Genomic DNA, 18813 nt, shown 5'->3' on the forward strand with positions numbered 1-18813 from the left:
ACTTTCTCACATGGTTGAGCTCTTGCAGCTCCTAAATCTGCACCCCCATACTCCTCATCCAATGATCAAATCCACTCAAAAGTTGAAGTTTAGAACCCTCTCATGTCTATCCGAGTGTTAGAATTGTCCTAAGGAAAAATTCAATTTGTTTGTACAGAAAAGCATTCTTGTTTTCCAGTAGACCTGTGTCTCAAGCCATTCTGCTAAAGAGAGAGAGGGATCATTTTATGATATTAAAATATCTGACCATATTATGAGACCTAAGGATACTCCTTGCAAACTGCTGCGCATGACATGGGGATCACCTCGCTGCTGGCACCTGAGTCACCTCTGGCAGCCCCATCTGTCATTGTTCCTCCAGGGTATAAGGGCCAAGAGTGCTCTGTATTCTCATACTACTATAGGTCCCCCAAACAGTATGAGTAAACTTTAAAGCCACAGACTTAAAACCCAATAAAGACACTGTACATGATATGATGGCCAGGCATGAAAAACAAAACTGCCTGCTAACCTTCAGTACCTGTAAGACTTGACCATATGCCAAATCTGCTCTATTCAAAATTCTTTCAATATATGTTAGCTCTTAAAAAGATCTCTACCTCTCTGCCTCCAACATTTTCAATCTCTTCTGCTACAATGGTTATTTCTTCTCACTCTTCCTTCTCAGAAATTAGAGAACATGTTCTTAATTCTTGTAAATCTAAAATTTAAATATCTTCCTTATTTTACCCTGGGTTAATTCCAAATTATCTATGTTCCTTCCAAGTTGTAGAAGTTACATTGGGTCAGTTTTATTTTACTTTGATTTTTAGAACAATATCTTTGGAGGAAACCCAGCAGGTAAACAGTTTTATTCTTTGGGTCCAATCATTTTAAATGTTTCCAGGAAATACTTTTATGTTGCCACTTGGGACAATTATGGATGGACCTAAAAAGGATTATGCTAAACAAAGTAAGTGAGACAGAGGGACAAATACCATATGATTTCACTCACATGTGGAACCTAAAAAACAAATAAAACAGAAGCAAACACAGATACGGGAAACCAACTGCCAGTTACCAGAAGGCAGACAGGTTGGGTGGGTGGGGGGGTGGGGGGCTTGAGAAGTACAAATTTCCAGGTAGTAAATCATAGGGATATAATGTACAGCATAGGGAATATAATCAATAATATTGTAATATCTTTCTATGACAACAGATGGTAACTAGACTTATCCTGGGGATAATTTTGTAATATTTAAAAATACTGGCTCCCAATGATGTATACTTGGACCTAACAAGATATTGTAGGTCAATTATATTTCAATAAAAATACTTTTAGGATAAAAAATAGTAAATTTTAGAATAGATTTTGATATATATTTCTTATTATCTATAATGGGGGAAAGAATTAGCATTCTTTAACCCCATCTGTGTGCCAGGTATTCAGATGTCTCATATAATTCTCACAATGATTATTCAGTGTGATTGCCACCTTTCATGTAGAGAATTGAAGGCTCAAAGAAGACAGAGGCGTACTGAATTTTAAACTCAGAGTTGACTCCAAGCCTCTAGTATCTTCTAGTATACCATGATGAGTTGAACCAATACATAACATTATAACTGATTTTCTAAAATTTTAATGTTATTATTTAATTTCACATTTATTAAATTTTTTTTTTTATGATAGTCACAGAGAGAGAGAGAGAGGCACAGAGACATAGGCAGAGGGAGAAGCAGGCTCCATGCACCGGGAGCCCGACGTGGGATTCGATCCCGGGTCTCCAGGATCGCGCCCTGGGCCAAAGGCAGGCGCCAAACCGCTGCGCCACCCAGGGATCCCTAATTTCACATTTATTAAAATTCACACATAAACATATTTAACTTTAAGACACTGTGAGGTCAATCAATCCAAATCTATTCTGATCCAGAAATGCAGAACCCTGTGTGTTGCTTTGTAACAATAACAGAGTAATCATGTTTCAGGCCATCTGAGAAACTTATTTTCCATTACTGTATATTGATTATGATTCTCATCAGTTGTGTTAAAGACTTTTTCTCTTTATACCTTGCTTCCCCCCCACCAAGGAGCCTATTTTGTTTTATAGCATAGTTGGAGTTTTGCCTAGAAAATTACAAAATCACTCAAAATAAACAGTATTTATCCCATCTTTTCAAAGAAAAAGAAACTTCTATCTAACTCCAACCTTATGACTCTTCTCTGATATTTTTCCAGCCGTAGGTGTTAGCATCTGCTGTTGTGGAATCTTTGGGTTTGATTGGTGGGGACTGGGGTGAGGACTAGAGCCAAGATCATTTTTTACATTAACTATTATATAATCGCACCACATGTCCAACTCCACAGAATACTCGTACTTTATGAAAGAATGTACATCTCTAAGTTTGTCTTCATCATTTTCACATTTGCATTTTTGAGATTGTACCGGAAATTCTCACCCATAAGACCCTGAAATAAAGCAACTAACACCCTTCTCATAACGTAGGGAAATGTGGAGATGCCAGCCCCTTTCTCTGCCACTTCTGAGAACTGCAGGAGGAGAGGTCAGGCTTCAGCTCTTCTGGAAATGCACTGCACTCCACACACTATTTACCACCTCTCCTCCCCACTTCACAATTTCGATGGTTGCTCTGGGACAACCAGAGAAAAGGCCAGGGAACCAAACAGTTCCAAATAGCTTCCCCAGACTCTGTTCTATTCTCCCTCTCTTCACTCCCCCACGTGTCAAATATGCATAGAGCAGCCCACGGTGGAGGTAGAGTAAATGGAAAATGAGGCAGCCCCTTGTGCTTCAAGATGGACGAGGAGTGGAGTCTGGAACACAGAATTCAGGTAGGGGGCTAAGCCAGGTTAACATGAACACAGGATTACTTACTGCCCCTCTTGCAATGCCCACAGAATGCTTTCTCAAGCTTCATGCTGTTTGTCTCAAATGTATGGTAGGTTTCAAAGAACACTGATTTTAAAAATGATTTAGAGCAATCAATTGCCACTTATAAGTCAATGTGCTATCCTTCTGAGGTCAGCTGTAAGCTTTTCAAGAGGAGATAATGTTCTCTACTTCTTGATTGTTTTTTCTCAAGATCCTTCTTTCTGATTATCTATTTTACGTTAAGTGCTCTGCTATTTTTTCCCTTCTATCAATAATTTAAAGTAAACATTCTTTTCACAGAGAATAGTGTGACCCCCCATCAAAAAGATTACTCACATCAGCCCACTAAATTATCTTTTTATTATTTCACTCTAGAGCATTAAGATGAACTTCAAACATAAAATTTTACATTGCTTGAAAAAAGACATTTGCCTGGATGTGTTAAGTAACGTATCCACTATCGTTTTTCAAAGAATCTTAAGAGGCCACTAGTATAGTGAGGTCATTATGTTTCTTACAGGCAGTATCCCAATCTAGTGATCCTCTAAGGATATAACCATCCTAATAGTTGCTCAGTGACCTGGTTCTTGACTTTGATGATTACGGGTAGGTAAAGTACTGAAGAAAAACAAAAAACAAAAAACAACAACCATAAAACAACAACTATTTCTTCCAGTAAGTTTCATAGTTTTTAATCATTAAGGAAATTCTCTACCTCACTATTTTACAACATACTAAAATGTAAATTTCAGCTACATGAATCCATTTTCTTGAAAATTGTGGGCAAATTTAAAAAAAAGAAAATTGTGGGCAGAAACAGCAAAAAAATTGATGAATAAGAAATATTAAATGAAAAAAAAAGAAATATTAAATGTATATGGCATTGGAAAGATTTAAATAGTAAAGGACCAAAATCATGATCCTAGGTAAACTTAAATGTTATCATCATTGATTGATTTGAAAAGGAATAATCAGAGCTTGGATTAATAGAAAGAGCTCGATGGCTCAAAAGCTTGAGTTTGAGATTGGGCCATGATCCTTTCCGAGGATCTGTGGACAGTGACATTATTTCTGGTACCTTAAATTTTCCACTTATGAATGAAGATGTTAGTATTTAAATGAAATAATAAACTCAAACTATGTTATGTATTATTTAGTGGAAACATATTACATACAAAGTTGGTTCTTAATAAAAAATGTTTCTAATTTAAAAATGTAAATAATTGTTGAATAAAAAACACTGAATTCAAGGTAGCTGTTTTAGTCACTTAAAATAGTTGGCCAATTTTGAAGGAAAAAAAAACAGCATCCTAGAGCATACTGTTAATGCATAAGCACCACAGAACTAAGTGTAATCAAGCAAAACCTACCATTTTGCCACTAGAAAGAGTAAAATTCTTGCCACAAATATCTTTACTGCTGCGTTAAAACATTTACTTCAGGTGCATTAGCTGGGCTAATTACTGAAAATACAGAACAGTGCATATTGTGTTTGTTTCCATTAGTACAAATTTTAATATTATTCTAATGCTCTTCACTCTATTTGAATAAAAAACAATGTTTGGCCACTGTGATTTTAAAGAACTATTATTTATTCTCTCAAAAGTTTGATTTATTCTATTATTTATCCATGAATAGCTTAAACACTATCAAAATGCTTTGCCTTTCGATTTTCTGACAGCACAGCAATCTTTATTTTAGAATGTTTCCCTGACATTCTGCTGTATCATTAGGGCAGAGCACGTCGAGTATGCTAAGAATTGTAGTAGACATACAAATTGCTTGTATTTCATCTATTATCTATGTAACTTTTAGAGTTTTCTTTTTCAGTAAAGTTTTATGCATTTTCAAATTACGAAATTTCAATAGGACTTGCTGGCAAACAGTAACTGGCCTTTAAAACCCTCCTTCCCATTACACACCATACTAAGTACTTTGCACGTTACAAATTTACATGTCACAGATCATTTAAGAGTTCATACAAGAGTCTCTTCTCTCCACCCATCTCCCAGTATAGGTGTTGAATCTAAGGTTCAGGAAAGTTTAAATAACTTGGATCAAATTTATTTGGCAATTTGAGTGGCAAAACTTGGAGTCAGGATTCATAATCCTTTGTATATTTGATATTGCCCATGATGCTATGATTATTATCAATCAGATTTTTTGACAAACAACTGTCACTGATTTGGCATAAACAATAAAAAATTATTTCAGTTCGAGGAAGCCTGATAGTCATATACAAATATATTTACCAAACTAAACTCTTCTTAGCAAATAAAATTAATGAATATTTGCTCAGTTTTCAATGGGGACATGAAAATACATGGAAAGAGCATGAAAACTGAAGACCTCAGTCTGATCCCGACTCTAATATGAATCACATTATGGAAGCCACATTTCAGATCCTCAGTGTTCTCACCCATAAATGGAGACTCTGGAATCCACCACCTTAGCTTCTCTGCAATTTAGTTTTAGGGTCAAATGGAGTAAGGTCATGGGGAAGAGGCTCATGAAGTGAAAGAAGTATGTAAATGAGAAATTAGATTAGGGAATATCACAGGTGCTGGATGTAAGAAAGGAAAAACCGTTATCAGTATCAATAATACAATAGGGGATACACAGCATAAAAATTAGGAAAAATGACAGGAATAAAATGAACGTCATTGCTTTTTCCATAAGCTTTTATTAGAAAAATAAAGAATACTTGCACAAATTTTCTAAACAATCTGGAAAATACATCTCTAAAGTTTAATCAGTATTTGATCTTTAGTATTTAAAAAAAAAAGGATATCCTTTAGTTTTAACAAGAAGTCCAATGGAGCCACGTCCTCACTAGGTCTAAAGAGTATTTTAAGAAGGCTTTCTCTGCCTTTAATTATGCTTTCATTTACTCAATAAGCATTTGTTTATGACTCCCCACATACCCAATCCAACTGATAGATACTTCATAGAAAGCCAAGGAAAGGAAAGTACCATTATCTCTCTTTAGGTAGGTAGCCCCCTCCCACCATGTTGAAGAGGCAAATTACAAAGCTACTAGAAAACAAGGATCGATATATGATAATACAGGGATGCTTGGGTGGCTCGGTGGTTGAGTGTCTGCCTTTGGCTCAGGGCGTGATCCTGGGGTCCTGGGATCGAGTCCTGTATCAGGTTCCCCACAGGGAGCCCACTTCTCCCTCGCCTGTGTCTCTGCCTCTGTCTGTGTCCCTCATAAATAAATAAATAAAATCATATATATAATCATATATATGATAATACAAATGAGAAAGCATAACTAAATGTGCATGAGAGGCAATATAAAGTGCTCGGGTGTGGTATTACTCAGGCAGACGTTTGGAGGAAGTCTATCGAGAGTCTTTTTTTTTTTTTAAGGTTTTATTTATTTATTCATGATAGAGAGAGAGAGAGAGGCAGAGACACAGGCAGAGGGAGAAGCAGGCTCCATGCCAGGAGCCCGACACGGGACTCGATCTTGGGACTCCAGGACTGCGCCCTGGGCCAAAGTCAAGGTGCCAAACCACTGAGCCACCCAGGGATCCCCTCGAGAGTCTTTTAAGGGAGGAAATGGCTATGTTTGACAAGGAAAAGAGAATAAAGAAAATTGTACATTCTGGGTGAATTTACAAAACCAAGCAAGATTCACAAAGGGCTTTGAGGTCATGTGCTCCCAGTTGCAGTGCTTGAAGTACCACTCTAAAGGAAAGGGATAAGATTTAAATGGGGGGAAAAATAAAGAAACAAAAAGCCACTATATATATGTATATATATGAGATGGACTGGCATAGGGAAGTTCCTTCAAAAGCAAGAACAGAAAATAAATCAAGAATCACGGGAACTTTAGAAAAATAAAGATGAAAGTTCAAATCCAAAAACCGAGAAACAAAAAGAAGAAATGATGCTACAAATTGCCAGGGAGAAAAAAACACGTTGAGAGACACAGAGAAAACAACAAATGGAAAGGAAAATTAATAAGTTGGGTCTGTAACAGCAGGAATCCATTGGATAATCAAGGAAAAATGTCCTGCGGGTAGCGAGACAAGCAAGGGGCTTTGTTTTCCCTGTGTCTACCTGTCACTTTGTATAGTAATGAAATTAATGAGCCTGACTCTTCCTTTTCATGACTGGAAAGACTCAAACATCCTGATCTTCTTTGCTCATGCATAGCAACCACACAGCTCTCCTGTCAGTACAATCAAATCGCTCCAAGTTACAGGGAATTCTGAAAACATTGTCACTTGCCCCTAGAATAATAAACAGAAAGTACGGGGGAGGGGGATGTGGAAATCCTTCCAAAACAGGAGGCTGACAAGGCTAAGGGACATTTTTCTTTGTTTCTTATGACTGCTGGCCTGAAGTCGTACACCAGCATGAAGAAGCATCAAGAATCTACCTGCCTGTCTAGCTGACGTTCTTTTACCATAACGGGATTTAATCATCCTATGAAATTGCTTAGAAAAGAAACAACTAGAGGCTCGGATATTGAAATAACCAAATGTTGCCATCAGGTGCCATATCTAATTCTTGGAATCGATTTTCTTTTTCCTTGGGCATCTTTGCCAAAGATAGAAAAAAATTAAAGACAAGGTTAGCCAAATCCAAAGCATCAAAAGAAAACCAAATACCAACTGAAGCAGAATTCAAAAGATGCTTTTTAATGATGATTTTTAATACAAAAGAAGAAAGGTAGCTTCCACTAGGGGAAGAAAAACCTGAGACCTACTCTTTCTTAGTTTTGAACTTGGAAATCAGAACTCAAAAGCGACATGCTACAAATTTGATAGGATAAATGGATTTGCCTTTAACCACGAAATTGTGTTGTCCACAGCATGACTGAAAACTGTTACAAACTTCCAAAGGCTTCCGAACTGATTAGCCCGTGAATCGCCTTCGCCTCTGCCAACTTACCTGGCAGCCTTTCCTGTTTACCAAAGCACTTCTCCCCGGAGCCTGCAGACAGCAAGCTCCCCGGCTGACTGGAGCCTTATCTAAATCCTCTGGAAGTCGTGCTGGGGCTTATCTCTACCTGAAGACCCAACATCATTTTTTCCATGTCAAATTTCAGACATTCCAATATTGTGAAGATATGGATGACTTTGCCTTATCATTGAAAGCAGACTATTATTATAGACATTTTATAAAATTAATTATTTGGTTAATACCTGTGCAGATAAAAGGGCCCTCAGTCAACAAACTTTTGTTATCAAGACTAATCACTACATTCAACGAGAAACATCAATAACCTTAGGAAGTTATTCAGCAGGGGTTGGGAATTTGTTCTGTAGCCAAGCACACACCAAAATCACATCAGCAGATAGAGGTTCTGGTAAAAATTTCTCAATGTAGAGGTTGTGACTTTCTGCTTTTCAAAGCAATCTATTTTACTGAAGCTTTTTAAATACATTAACGGTATTTTAAGAGTTTATGGGCAGAGAGGCAGATTTCCCAATTTCTTGAGTTTTAAGTTTTTAAAAATAATTCTCAACAAGAGATCTTTTGACAAGTAGAGAGAGATTTCTATGACTACATAATGGAATCAGAGTCAAGCAAAAGACCCCATTTAATTTGGCATTTAACATGCTGTCCTGTTGTTTACAATTTGCTTCATGTATGTTAATCACATCTGCCCACATGGATTATAAACTGTTTAAGCAAATTAAGCAAATTTGAACTTCTTCATTATTCCTTCAATGTCCTAAGCATCAATGTGTTAAATAGACACTCAAAGGGATGAATGAATGAATGAATGAATGAGCCTCTGTATTACTGTTTAGAAATCCATCTGCCTTAAAAAAAAAAAAAAAAAGAAATCCATCTGCCTTAACGAGTGGCTAACTCTACTCAATGGTTTGGATCTTTTTTTTTTTTTTTTAGATTTTTAATTTATTTATTTGAGAGAGAGAGAGAGCATGAATGGGGGATCAGGAGAGGGAGAAGCAGGACCCCCCCACACACATTGAGCAGGGAGCCTGATGTGCAGGGCTCCATCCCAGGACCCTGAGATTATGACCTGAACCGAAGGCAGATGCTTAACCCACTGAGCCACCCAGGAGCCCCGACTTGGATCCTTTCTACAACCTAGTTATGCAGATGTATCTTCCAGTTTGCTTTTCCATCAGGAGCACATACTGAAAAAGCTCAACAGAACTATCTATGTAAGAGGAGAATGTGAAACACGTTCAGGTAATGCTGAAGGCTATTTAGGGAAGGCTACATGTGTTTACCGCAGGGAACTCTCTTTTCATTTACTATGACTCTTTCCCAAGTGTCTTATTGAGAGCTTTATTTAACAAAGTAGTCACTGGGTGAGAAGACAGAGTAAAGGGAATCTAAAAACCAAAGGAAAAAGGAGAAGGAAGGATCAAGGAAGAAAAGGAGGGAAGAGGAAGACAGACAAGATGGGAGGGACTCAGGGAAGGAAGGAGGGAAAAACTGGAATCCCCAAAATGCTGTTTTCACTGTGTAGCAAGAAAAGTTTGGGAGCTTACCTCGGGACTCACCTCCTGTTTGGAGCTTTCAGGAACGGGAGGACTCTTTACCTTGCCCTTTCCTAACCTGCCGCCTACAGAGCCCACCCACTCTGTTGAATTTTGTATTTAATCCTTTATACAGTCTCTTTCTAGTTTCTTCCTGGAAGGTAGTGTTTGCAAGCTCCTAGAGAGAGGGACCTGCCTCCTCTGTTCCTTCACCACCCCCAGCACAGCAGAAGCACATAGCAGGTTGCCAAGAGGGGGGGGGAAAAGTCAAATGACCAAATAAAGGAGTAAGGTTTTTTTTTTTGTTTTTTGAATTCCCTCATTTCTGTGAATTTCACCATGATTCTCTGGGAAAGGAGTTTTTAATTTGGAATCCAACAGTCTTTTAGACTAGGCACTGTCATGTCCATAAGGGTACCACACATTCCCAGGTGTATAGAAACTTAAACACATGGCACACGCCCTGTCCCCCTGCTCCCCCCTCCATGTCTGTTTTCCCATCAAGACACTATAGATTTTGTCATATTTTAAAAGAAGCATATAATTCAACAGAGGCTTCGGACTCTATCCTCAAGACTGAGGAAAAAAAGTAAGTTTGTTTAATACCCAGGAGCAAAGAATGCACAGTCTTTGAAGCTGGTTTCAGTCTATAATGAGAAACTCTTCATTCTGACCTTTGACTGGTTGGTTTATTCTTAAGCCATATTCTGTATGACTTCATACAGTGTTTCAAATCTCACATTTAATGCGCTGCTCCAGAGGTAGTTAATGAGTATATTAATCCACATATTTCCAGTGCTTCATTTCTATTTGCATGCTGCAATTTAGAGAAAGCTTTAAAATGCAAGGCTTATTTGGCTTTTTGCCAATTCTTGAAGAATTATCCTTGTGTGTTTAAAATTATTCATAAACAGCCTAAAAGTAAAGCTTTGAAATAGATTATTTTTTCTTACTGTTTCACAGTAAAATTATTTTCACATTCTACTCTGCATCTTGCATCAATGCCTGATGATCTAGAAAGACTGTTTGGGGTAAACCTGGAAGTTGGCAAAAAAGCTGCAGTAAATCTAAGAATGAAGAAATACGTGAGTTATTCATAAGATAGATTATACAGACATTAGTGCGGCAATGAGACACTCATGACAAAACAGATATGTCAACAGTAGAAAAGGCTTGAAGTTATTGCTGAATTTTTGTAGTGGCCATAGCAACGGTATTACCCGGATCATCTTGAGGCTCTTGGCTGAAATACCAAGGACTGGTGTAAATGGACGAGGTTCTATTTCTGAGACAGGGAAATGCAGCCCATCTTGTGAAAGAGATATGGATTTTAGGTTGTTTCTTAATATGATGAATGGGAATGCAACCTGCTAGATAACACAGAGCTGCACTTGAAAGTGAAATCGAGGCAAAAAATATAAAATAAAAAACACAGCAATGAGTTTTGCCCTAGATTTTATCAAAAACCCAATGAGTAAATCCACCAGAAGTTTGCCAGCCTAGGAGACCACAAAAGCTGACTACATGGGGATATGGCAGGAGAGAATCAGAGCTAAGGAAATGTGACTGAGTAGCAGACCTAAGGAAAACATTTGAGACAGTCCTGTACTTGAGAGACCATCCCATTCTACTTGTACTTGAGCCCAAGAACATGGCTATGTGGGTTTCCTTTGAGCCACCTAACGTTTACTGAGCACTAAGCTGGTGGGACTGTGTCAGGATTTTAGAGAATGCAAAAAAAAAAAAAAAGTCTATTTAGAAGTGAGAGCTTAGAATCAGAAAATCTAGAACCGGGCGCCTCTTGGCCATAGGGCACTTTATAAAGCTCCTTTCCCCAGCTATTCATTCTGTAGGACTCCTCTGTCTGATGAGATTTTGGATTTGGGGACAAAAATTGGACACCCGAGCTACTCTTCAGTAATAGTAAGAGTTTCTTTTTCATAAACGTGCCTTCCACAATACCTTTGCTCCCAGTGACACTTTGCTCTATTAAAGGGAAGGAAATTTGGACTGTTAAAAAAAAAAAAGTTTATGAGGGCCTTTTAAATAAATAATTTTTACAAATTTGCTCAGTGCCAAAGCCTGCCTCAGGAAAAAACAAAAATGTTGTTTTTCAATCTGAGAATAACATTTTTATTTTAAAAAGAATATTTACTAGCAGCTTTCATCAATAGATATCCCCCTTAGAGCACTGAATTTGTACACAAGAGCACATAAAGCCATGTAGATTCTATCTGAAAACACCATATTAAGCTCTAAATACTGAGTTTGGCAAATTTAAGAAATTCACTTCTCTGAAAAAAAGTAAGAAAGACCTAGTTTTTAACATGTAGGAAGTAAATAGTAAGCTTCATGATTATACAAACCATGCTTGGCACCTTATTACAGGCCTATAAAAAATGTCCGGCAAATAGATGTTCAATAAATGTGTTTAATGAAACACTTAATTTTCTAAACTGCTTAATTTATGCCAACGCCTCATGAAAGAATGGCCTCTCCTGAAGGGGAAACAGTTGTTTGTTTTCCCCATAAAAGAGACCTGCTAATGCAAATTTACTTCTTAATGATTCTAAATTTTTTGTGTTTTCATTAAATATCAGAGCTGCAGTTGATGAACAATCTACAAAGAGCTGAATGTTGAGTTATTAAGAAATGAATTTCATGTGTAGAAAGGGATTATATCAAAACGCCTTAGATATATTTATACAGATTTTTGTTTTATTTTTCAATACTACATCTTCTTATTCTAGCCTACATAAATGACCCAATGTTTTTCACCACTGTCACTATTTCTCACTGGGGGGGTGGGGGGTGGGAGGGCACTTTTAGCAAACGTATGTAGTACTTTTGCTTACAAATCTGTAAACACTGACACTTTTGCTGAGCTTTGAGAAATAATATCATTTGAATGGCTGAAGAAGAAGAACAGCATTTCAAGAAAGAAGGAATATATTTGAGGAAGACCTGGGGATAGAACTGAGCAAAGAGCAATGAGTGACTCAGTCACATGGGAGGTAACCTCAGGCCCACACCTCACAAGAAGGAATAGATGTAAAGGAAGCATAAAATATATGAGAGAAGAAATGGCACAACTTTCCACTCAATCGGGCTTGGAAGAAAATTTTCCACACAGTGCTAAGATACAACAAGCAGGCAATAACTGAAGCACTGAGAGGAGCCATAGAGCTGGTTTGGCAAACCGGTTGAGGCGACGGATTCGTAGGAAATATTCTACAGGCTGTAGGAAGTACAGTCCCGGCATATATAAGAGGGAACAGAATGGAAGAATTGATGTAAAAGTTTAAGGCATGGGCAACAATCTCCTCAACAGTGAGTGAACGTGAAAATGAACAGGGGCTAAGAGCTTCGAAGAACAACTCCATTTAAAGACTCCGGAACAGGAAAGGAGACAGAAAAAAATGTCCAATCCATACACGAAGATGCTGCTAAGGGCATTAGAAACAAAAGCAGGAGGAAATTTCAAAAAGGAACATATAATCAAGATTTCCTCCTACCATGGACAATGTTGTTTGTGTTTAGTCACAAGAAAACCATTGGTTATCTTTGAGGGAGCCTTTGGTACAACGTTAGTGTCATGGGAATGGTTGCAGAAGAGATAGATAGGTAAGGGTGTTGAACAGGATCACAGAAAATATAGAAATAACCCACACTGATATTCCAATTGTATAATCATCTATATGCAGCAGGTCACAAGTCTCTTGAGGCAATCCCAGATAGGTTTCACTGAGCCAAACTCAAACTTTCAGAAGAGCTGATTCCTTTTTTAATCCCTGACTTTGAGATATAATTAACAAATAACATTGTCTAAATTGAAGATGGACAGTGTAATGATACATATATATGTACATATGATACATACATATGTACATATTTACATATTATATATATATACATATATATATAGATATATAGACAGTGTAATAATTACCACAATTGGGCTAGTTAACACAGTCTTCACCTCACAGGATTACTTGTGTGCATGGTAAGAACATTCAAGATCTACTCTCTAGTTGATTTCAACTATACAATACAATCTCGTTAACTGTAGTCACCATACTGTATATTTGATCCCCAGAACTTCTTAATCTTAGAATTAAAAGTTTTGGCCAGTCCGGTTTGCACAGCGGTTTAGCGCCGCCTTCAGTCCAGGGCGTGATCCTGGAGACCAGGGATCGAGTTCCACGTTGGGTTCCCTGCATGGAGCCTGCTTCTCCCTCTGCCTGTGTCTCTGTGTGTGTGTATGTGTGTGTGTGTGTGTGTGTGTCTATGAATAAATAGATAAAATATTTAATAAAAAGAAAAGAATTAAAAGTTTTTACCCTTAGACCAACGTTTTCCCATGATCCCACCCATGAGCCCCTGGTAACCACCAGTCTACTCTTTGCTTCCATGAGTTTACTTTTATAGGTTTCACATATAAATGTGACCATACAGTACTTACCCGTAGGACTTCTCTCACAGACTTATTTCTCTTAGCATAATGCCCTCAAGAGTCATCCATGTTGTCACAAATGGCAGGATTTCCTTTTTATGGCTGAATAATATTCCAATTGTGTGAATATATTCTACATCTTCTTTGTCCCTTCATCCATTAATGGACTTAGGTTGTTTCTTTATCTTGTCCATTATGAATAATACCGCAGTGAACATGGGGGTGAATATACCACTGCACAACAGTAATTTTTTTTTTTGTTTCCTTGGGATATATACCCAGAATGAGATTGCTAGATCATATGGCAGCTCTATTTTTAATTTTTTGAGGAACCTCCATCTCTTTTCCATAATGGTTGTATAAATGGATTCCTTCTTAAAAATCATAGGAGAGGACACCGGGTTGGCTCAGTAAGTTAAGCAGCTGCCCTTGGCTCAGGTCATGATCCCAGGGTCCTAGGATTGAGCCCCGCATCAGACTCCTGGCCCAGTGGGGAGCCCACTTCTCCCTCTCCCTCTGCCATTCCCCCAGCTTGTGCTCACTGGCTCTATCTTTCTGTCAAATAAATAAAATCTTTAAAAAATCAATCAGTCAGTCAATCAATAAAACTATAGGGAAGAATCCATTTCCTTGCCTTTTCCAGTTTCTAGAGGCACCTACATTTCTTGGTTCATGGTTTCCTTCTTCCATCTTCAAAATCAGCAGCACAGAATCTTCAAATCTGATTCTGAAAATCCTGCCTGCCTTTTTTACTTATAGGGACTATAATAATCACATCAGAACTAAATGTAACGCATGAAAATCTCTCCATCTCAAGATCCTACTTCACATTTGCGAAGTCCTTTTTGCCACGTAAAGTAACATATTCACAAATCCCTGGGAATAGCATGTGGGCATTTCGGAGGAATCCTAATTTTTCTGTCTACCACAAAGTCTACGTTAAAACATCAGAAGCAGTTCAGAATTGACTTTGACTTAATTCTTATGCATCAGTTTATCTTTGGGTTAAACAATGTGAGATTAATTCATTAACAAGAAAATGAAAATAACGTTTTTAATGGAAAGCTTTACGCTAGTCTATTATTTTCTGCTGAAAGGTCTTTAAGTTAAATGTTAAAATTCTTGTTGTAAAATTCCATTTAATGATAGTTGGGTGGCAATAACAATAAGCTAATAGCTTTCTTCCAATAGCAATATTTTGATGAGCCCATTTTTTTTTATTGTGGCTAGACTATATATTATGGAAATCACTCTTGGCAACATCTTATGCTGATTTTTATTTTCACTGTTTTTTAATATAAAATGTTTTATTAAAAGGTTTCAAAGCCCTAGATTTTTCCTTTTGTATACATTTAAAATATAAACACTTTTTACCTAATAATATAAAGATGTATTTGAATTTCTCAAACTCTTGGATCTATAGCTTTTCCTCTGTATAAGGCTTTTCCTGTATAAAATTGAAGGGATAATGAACAAAACTACCATAAATATTAAATGAGATCATGTATGTAGCAGCTAGCAGTTGCTAGCCCATATTAAGTAGGTCTTCAATCAATTTTTAGCTTAATATAAAGATTTTCTCACTAATATTGAAGCATTTCTACAAATACTACTAATGAATAATACTACAGATAGTGTTTCTTACCAAACTTGCCAAATTCTAAGTATTTGGTTCATCTACACAGAATTTAAGGTGAGAATTCAATTCAAATAACTGAATTTAATTAAAAATGGTGGTTTATATTCCAAGTATCTATTCAGTCAGGCTTTCATAGGGGTACACAAAACGGTAACCTTAAGGCTTTTTAATTCTCTCTAAAGGCACCAGGAAATTATGAGAAAAATTTTGTGAATTTCATATATCCTGTACAGAATATTTGAAGTTGCAAAATAAGCAGTTCAGGAGATCACATCTAGAATATGGCAGCAATTTAAGAAATAAAAATCACAAAATGTCCTCAGTGGTTATACTTTACCTTCGAGTTGCACTATTTAAAATTTCCTCCTGTAATTCCATGTCCCTACCTCTTTTACTCCTTGTGATTAAATAATGTTCCTGTGCTTTCACTATTTTCTTTTTGTGAAGTTGTCAAACCATCTCTGTCTCGTCCTGTGTAATTTAAGAGACTTTTATGTAGCCCTCTGAGAGACTGTCACACAAGTCCGACTAGGAGAATAATTTACGAGGTTCAAAATGAAGGGTCATTATTAATACTGTCTGGCCTGTAATGAATATGTAGACTCTCTCGTCCATGCATGGCAGGGTTTTAACTAGATCAAAAGAGGTAGAAGGTTTTAAATGAGGTGTTATGAATGATGTCATCGGTTACATAAGTTTAATTTACATTTTTAAAATATGATTGTTTAATGAGATTAGACAACATGAGACAACAAACATGTTGTTTGGTGTGGGCTTATGTATTACTTTCAACTATTTCTTTGCCTGAAAACACAATTTCAGAAGTTGTGCTTTTATAAATCCTTAGGCTAACATTTATTAGCCAATCCTAAGCTATAATAATACGCATAATAAGTGTTCTACACTATAAAGCTAAATGCGGAAGGACAGCAAAGAGTGGGTTTTCTCAGTTTTGAAGGGAGGTTAATTTTTAAGTGCTTCTACTTTATCAAAGTATTCCTGACTTGTGTTCAGCCATCATTGGTACTAATCATGTTTATGTAGCTTTTTCTTACCATTTCAATGTCCAGTGTTTTTTCTTAATTACAGCAGGCAAATCTAGTTACTTCTTCTGATTAATCTCAATAGTTGAATAAAATTCCTTTCTGGGCAAGTGAAATCTTAAATATTTCCACAAGACTTTGTTTTAAACATAAGTACGTGGTATAGGATATGCCAAATAAGGAAACAGAGTGACTTCAGTAGATGGACAACTATAATAGAAAAATGTCTATGTGTTTATTTATATATGCTTTATTATTTTAAACAGTCTCTAAAACTGAAGCTTCTCTTCTCATCAAAAAAAAATCATTTTTTTATTCCTCTCTATTTTCCCTAGCATATCCACTAACTCCTGTGTTTTTTAAATATGTACTTATTAGGGCGCACGTTTTACATCCCCACATATACTCTGAGTGTTGTATGTTACCCATAATACTTAGCTGTATGCCTTGAAAATAAATCACTAACATCCGGCTCCTATTATTTGCTGGATGACATCCTAAACTTTTTAGTATATTAACTCCCTTAATTTTCAAAGGAGACTAGAAATAGGTACCATTATCATCTTCAATTTACAGAGAAGGAAACTAACTCAGAACAGTTAGGCAATCAGGCCAGAGTCACACAGCCTGAAAACGGCCAGCCTGAATCAAAGCCTGACCTTAGAGGCACCGAACATAACCCCTGCCCTGCTTCTGGAGGCCGTGGGCAGGTAAACGTCCATCCTACTTTTAGAGTGGGTGACTTGCAGAGCACCAAGGACCTCTTCCTAACCTTGGTTACCATTATGATATCTGTTTGCTCTGGTTCTTTGATTGTTGTCGCTCCTCCCATTATACTCAGAACATATTAATAGGACCTCTACTATTTAATAGATCAGTAATAGCAGCTCATATTTATTAAGCTTTTACCATGTGCCAGGAAATGCATCTGATTTTAATCTTCAGACAGGCTATGATACCGACCCATTTAGAACCACTTGAGAGATGAGGATACTGAGGCAGAGGGAGGTTAGATGACTTGCCCAAGGTCACACAGCTAATACACGGTGGAGGCAGGATTTAAACTCTGAGGCCAAACTCCAGAGCTGGGCTCTGGATGAAGGAAGGAATAAATGAATGGAAAGCTAGCATGGAGGAAGCACATCTGGCCTCTGTGGAAGGATGAAGTGGAAACACAGACCTGCATCGAGGCAGAAGAAACATGGGTAGCAAAGCGCAGGACAGGGTGCCTGCAGTGCTCAGTAAATACAAATTAATCAGTGAATACTTTTGTAGCCCATAGGTCAAAAGGCTTTGCCTAGGTGATGTCTGTTACTAACGCTCTCCACATATTTTCCTCTTTCAGTGCCACCGTGGGCCTTAATCGCCATAGCCATAGTCGCTGTCCTTCTAGTCCTGACCTGCTGCTTTTGTATCTGTAAGAAATGTTTGTTCAAAAAGAAAAACAAGAAGAAGGGGAAAGAGAAAGGAGGGAAGAATGCCATCAACATGAAAGATGTGAAAGACTTAGGGAAGACCATGAAAGACCAGGTAATGTTTTCCTACCGTATCACTTCTTTGATGATTTTGTTACAAGTTCATAGATGACTTATAATTTGATGCCAGAGGAGTGTGGAAATAAACAACTTCTGGACAGATGTCACTGTTGTCAAAATGCTTTGCAATCCTTTCAGTAATTATGCAATGTCCCAAAGTGCAAGGAAAACATTTGGTGGGGTTTTTCCAGGCTCCTAAACATGGGAACCAGGAAAGGGCATCCACCACCAGCAGGGCCATCTTGACAGGCCCAGCAGATTGGAATGATGCCTGAGTATTTTGGTGACATCTGCTCAGCCAATCTTAATTGCATTTAGAGTTAGAGAGAAAGAATCCAGAGTGGCTGACTGCTCTCCCTCGTGGGCAGGCTGCCTTTGTCACATCACCACTGCTCCGCAGTCACTGTTAAATAACTCAGACTTACGGCCGTCTACCATACTTAACAAAAACCACCACTCCTACCCATTCATCCGCCTCGATAATTAGCACTCAGCAACAGGGAGCTAAACAGTGAGTAAAACGGGAGAGAACTGCCAGCTAGTCCTAAGAACGGCGCATAATTTTAAGGCAAGATTCTTGTTTCATGAGTTAGGGGCAATGAAATCATGATACAGGCTATGGAATCCATCGGGCTGGGTTACCTTCCCGAGGCCCAGGAAGCTCTTTGGATATTCTTTACGTTATTGTCTATTTTTATTGAACTAAGTGGATGAGTTGGTTCAGAATAAAGTTTACTATTAACAATTATATTTAGATCCCTCTTGTTTTTTGGAATCATTTTCATAGTGGGTATCTT

General features: G+C 37.5%; 1 protein-coding gene and 1 long non-coding RNA gene across 8 annotated transcripts in view; one reads left to right on the forward strand and one right to left on the reverse strand.

The window, feature by feature from the left end:
- Positions 1-18813, forward strand: part of SYT1 (synaptotagmin 1) — a 535022-nt gene that overhangs the window by 363191 nt on the left and 153018 nt on the right. For all 4 annotated transcript variants that reach the window (XM_038558525.1, XM_038558523.1, XM_038558526.1 and 1 more), the window contains one exon: positions 17827-18011. In XM_038558525.1, the coding sequence (XP_038414453.1) occupies positions 17827-18011 (185 nt within the window). The remainder of the gene's footprint in view (positions 1-17826; positions 18012-18813) is intronic.
- LOC102155931 overlaps positions 1-18813 on the reverse strand; it is a 304818-nt gene that overhangs the window by 123881 nt on the left and 162124 nt on the right. The gene's annotated exons all lie outside the window — the stretch shown is intronic.

The sequence above is a fragment of the Canis lupus genome, chromosome 15 (assembly GCF_011100685.1).
Source record: "Canis lupus familiaris isolate Mischka breed German Shepherd chromosome 15, alternate assembly UU_Cfam_GSD_1.0, whole genome shotgun sequence".
NCBI classification, from domain to species: Eukaryota; Metazoa; Chordata; class Mammalia; order Carnivora; family Canidae; genus Canis; species Canis lupus.